This window comes from Triticum urartu, chromosome 3A (genome assembly GCF_056163025.1).
Source record: "Triticum urartu cultivar PI428250 chromosome 3A, HENAU_Tu73, whole genome shotgun sequence".
Classification (NCBI taxonomy): Eukaryota; Viridiplantae; Streptophyta; class Magnoliopsida; order Poales; family Poaceae; genus Triticum; species Triticum urartu.
This window is the reverse complement of record NC_141875.1, coordinates 728897443-728902183: the sequence shown is the minus strand read 5'-3', so window position 1 is coordinate 728902183 and position 4741 is coordinate 728897443. Positions and strand designations below refer to the sequence as shown.

The following is a 4741-nucleotide window of genomic DNA, read 5'->3' as shown; positions in this document are numbered from 1 at the left end:
CGATCTGAATGATGCAGTTATGGGACTGATCTTATATAACAATATATATGGAGGAAGGATTCATAAAAGGTGGGGGTCAAGGTGTATAATACGAGCTCCACTTTCAGGCAATGAGCTAGCTTAACCCTGATTGCTTAAGGTTTAATACAGTCATGTTGGATCTGCTACTAAGAAAGGAAGAGAAAGACTGATTGCGACAGCTCAACCGGATGAGACATCTCTTATTTACAGAACTGTGCCAACGTGTGCCTACATTGTTTGATTTACCAGTTCCGGGTATTGGATTTTGGAATAGAAAGAATGAAACTAGTACCAGCTTATCGCCAACCGTGCTTTCTACCAACTCCGCCAACCCCAGACGGGAATATTGATTGCGATTTAGCCGCACCTGAGCCCACAACTGCTGCCTCTACTCCGCCTACTTCTTGTGCCGACTTCGCCAGCCTCGCGGGGTACCGATTTCCTCCTGCTTTGTGTGCGTGCCATTGACTCCTTTAATGGGTTGAAACCTACTTAGTTCTCATTTTTATTTCGTCTATCCTGACCAGCAAACGAACTCAAATTCAAGCGACCCTCAAAGCGAGGGGAAGACCCCCATTCTTTTTGTTGAAATCTTACTGTACTTAAAAAGAACAATGTTGTTACTTCTACAAATCTCTATTGTGTAGGTGTTCAGTCCCAGGTAGGAATAAGTAAAGGCTGTTTCTTGTTAGTCTGTCTCTTTCTCTTTAATAGCAGGTTCTTGGGTAAAAAACCCAGTCACTTTAGAAAGTCCCCCTTTTTTTAGGGAGCAGAGCTGAAAAAGATGGGAAATTCCAATGATTCTTCGTTCATTATTTCCAAGTGTCATTCTTTTGTTCATTGCTATACCATCGTTTGGTCTTGCGTTGCCAGTACTAATAATGGCATTAGTTGTCTTATTCGGAGTTCAAGGAATAGCCTTTCATCTTGGGAATGAGAATGTCGCGGATCTCAATGTTCTCGTCATGACCAATGCTCCTAACGAGGGTGACTTTCCCATAGACCAACCTCCCGTTGGCAGACTACCAGGCCTCCAGCAGGAAATGGCGCACGCCGCCCATCCCGAAGCCATGATTTCAGAGTTGACTTCCAAGGTTGAAAGAATATTTAACGAAGTAGTCACTCCTCTTCCTTTAGAGGAGGGTGAGTCTGCGCGATCGTTCACTGAAAGTCTTATATTGTGGAATAGTGAGGGAGGAGATACTCTTCAACAAATCTTCTCTGATTATACGGAAGCCGGAGATGGAAGCGAATTCGTCGCAACAGCCACCAATCTGGCGAAGCGGTTTCGCCGCGCCGAGCTCGGTGAACCAGATTCTCCCGACCCCGATGCGCCTGCGGAAGAGCAGGAGGCTCATTCCACGGGATCCCCTGAAAGCACAAAAGAAAATGATGGGGCGAACGAGGCAGGCCCGTCTTCTTCGAGGAAGCATAAAAGGTGGGATGATGATTCAGGGTCCGAAGATGACGATTCGGGGGTACCCGGGGAATCTCCAGATCCAGTGGAAATCGTTTACGAAGGGGATGCACAAGGGTACAACTGGGAGGGGGATTAGGTTGGCCGCCAACTTCGCCTGCCTTTCTATCTGAGTTCTTCCCTCTTGATGCTTTCGAACGACTCCTAAATTTCACAAAATCCTTTTTTTTCTTTCTTATTTGAAATCCAAATCGAAATGCCTCAACTTGATAAATTAACTTATTTCTCACAATTCTTCTGGTTATGTCTTCTCCTCTTTACTTTTTATATTCTCTTATTTAATAATAATAATGGAATACTTGGAATTAGTAGAATTCTCAAACTACGGAACCAACTGCTTTCGCACCGGGGGGCGAGATCCGGAGCAAGGACCCTAAGAATCTGGAAGATATCTCGAGAAAAGGTTTTAGCACCGGTCTCTCATATATGTACTCCAGTTTATCCGAAGTATCCCAATGGTGTAAGACCGTCGACTATTTGGGAAAAAGGAGGAAAATCACTCTGATCTCTGATTTCGGAGAAATAAGTGGCTCACGAGGAATGGAGAGACAGATTCTCTATTTGATCTCGAAGTCCTCATATAACACTTCTTCCAGTCGGATCACTTGTTGGAAAAACATAATGCTCACACATGTTCCACACGGGCAAGGAAGCATAATATCATGAAAGCCGTCTGATAATCTTTCTATAGGTTCCCCGAAGAGAATGGTCTCATCACAAAAACACTTTCTATATGTCCTGTTATTTCGAGATTCGAAGAAGCAAGCAAGTTTTTCATATAGTTGTTTTTGTGTAGTGATCTCTCTTCATGGAGATCACGAGGCCACTGATACCCGAAGTGGTTAGGTGGGATAGAAGAGAGGGAAAGCGGGCTTCTATCACATAGTTTCTCTTTCAGAGTACATAGGACGGCCCTCTCGTCATTACCTTTTGTGCTTACCCGTAGCTAGCTGTGCCTGAAGTCATGGATGATGCTATTCCCACTGAGAGATGTGCTGCAAAATGGAAGCTGTGTTAGTCCTCGGCTAAAATCATCTTCCTTTATTAAAGACCATATATATCCATATGCAGATAGAAGAGGGGATATAGTCGTTCAAAGCTAAGGTGAGTCTGTTCTGGCTAATTCCTCAGATTCCACTTTCCTGTCTGTCCATGTAAAAAGGAGTCCAGCCCACAAGGAGAGGGAATCCACAATAATATCTGTTTTAGATGCTTTCTACTATGTTTCAAGTGATCAAAGAATAGTATCTTTAGACAGAACTGAAATAGCAGATGCAGATTCGAATGTTAAGGTTATTAAAGCTTAAAAGAAAAGGCAGTCATAGGTTAGGTGACTAAGAAAAGAATGTGGAAAGGGTCACGGATAGGATTGGTATATTAGTTTCAGCTATAACAGAGATTTCTCAGCATGTTTCTATCTAGTTGGTATCCGCTGGTACCATTCATTGTGAGTGCTTTTAGGGGTTGCTCAACTCTCGGCTATTTTCACCATCTAAATGATTGCATCTTCCCGTTCTCACAATTTCTCAAAGGTTATTGTATTGATACTATGGAATTTAGAGTGAAAAAACAATAGGGTTCAATTCGATTCATTTTGGAAACTCTAGCGGGGCCATCCCAAATTCCTCTCAGCTGTCATAATTGAATAAAAGGGATCGTATAGCTTTCCAATCCAGCAACATACATCTATCACCTAGGCATAACTGCCAACATCAGTATGCAGAAAGAATCTGTTTAGAACGGTTTAGAGTCGAAACCAAGGCAAGATATCCAGGATTCCATGTCCCTCCAACTCCATCCATTGGGCGGCGTCTTTTCATCCGGAGAAGCTGTCGAAGCGATAGCCATGTCTGATCCCCGTATCTGTGAAAGAGCAAGGTCTTCCTAGTGGAGTCTAGAAAAAGAGCCGGGTATTCTGAGTGGAGTCTGGAATGAGACCTGCTGCCTCTGGCTTGACCATTAGCTTCTCTATCTGTTATTGGCATGGCATTCCTGAACCCATAGAAAAATAAGGATTAGGATATGTCCATCGAAATAGACTAGGAGGCCTCTCACTAGCGCTATATAAGCTGCCGGATTCCCTTTCACTTAAAGCCATTCCAACAATCTATTCGTCGTAAGCCCTTCTAGCAGGAGCAGGGGCTGGAGCAGGAGACAGATCAAGCAGGAATGGTGAGTCACTCACAAAAGGTATTCACACCGAGCCTGACCCACCAACCTATGCACAATCTGATACCCCTCCTCTCGAAACGGAAGAACCAAGGGAAGCTTAGACCAAGCCATTGATCTATTCGAATTGGAGAGCCTGGAATGGTGTTACCAATAGCCCAGCCCCATCTTCATCTGCATCTTCATCTTAGGAATGCCTTTACCCATCCACCTAGGAACACAGAAAGCTACCATTTCTTGTTGCATCATTCTGGAATCCGTGGGTCAAGCTCACTTTCCGGGAATGCTATCGCTATCCTTTGAAACTAGTTCTCTCATTCTTCTGTTTCATACAGCCTAAGAGTGGAAATCAAAATCCCCAAACAGACAGACGAGCTTCCCAGACCCCGATATGGAGATGGCGACTCATGTCTTGCATGCCGGAAGGAGTGATTCTAGTCTAGGAGATCTATCAAACCCAAGTCTTTCTTTTACGAGCCTCGATCAATAATCAGTGTTGCACGCACCCATACCAAAACAAGAAAAGGTACACTTTCCCTATCCCCATTCCCGTACCCTTTCCATCTACTGGCCAAGGTTTCCATTCTTTCTACTGGCCATGGCCAAGGAAAGGAATAGCCAACACCCATAAATTCTATGCAAACACTTCTCATCACCTTTTCCGCACCCAACCTGGTCTCGTGAGTCCAGGCCTAAGGATGGATACCTCTGCCTCGAGCTGACTTGACTATGTTCGATTCTATTGGATTCCATTCTCATCTCTGCGAGGAAGGATCCATAAAGCCAGCTAGGCCTCTTCTTATCGAAGGATCTATTACAGCCTATTCAAGCGAGAAACCTTTTGAGTAATGACTAGGTTATAGATCTGTATGGGATCCGCTAGGCACAACCCGCGGTAGATCCCTTAGCGCAAAAGTAGGCAACCCTATGGCACCAAGTGGGTCAATCAAGTGATCAAGTATGATTCATCTCTAAGCGAGCGTAGAATATACAAAGCTTTCCATCTCCACCAACGGCAGATTTCTATCTTGCCATTTCAATTTGGCTCTATGAGAAGCTTGTATCCCTCGCTGT

At 44.3% G+C, this 4741-nt stretch overlaps 1 protein-coding gene across 1 annotated transcript; it reads left to right on the top strand.

Annotated features, from left to right (window-relative positions):
• Positions 1–634: 634 nt before the first annotated feature.
• On the top strand, positions 635–1723 carry LOC147982302 (uncharacterized). The gene has a single exon (XM_087514328.1). The coding sequence runs from the start codon at positions 819–821 to the stop codon at positions 1575–1577; it is 759 nt and encodes a 252-aa protein (XP_087370454.1). The 5' UTR covers positions 635–818; the 3' UTR covers positions 1578–1723.
• The last annotated feature ends 3018 nt before the right edge of the window (positions 1724–4741 follow it).

Coding starts and splice junctions, on each gene's coding strand:
- LOC147982302 (XM_087514328.1), top strand. CDS start 819: ATGATTCTTCGTTCATTATTTCCAAGTGTCATTCTTTTGTTCATTGCT.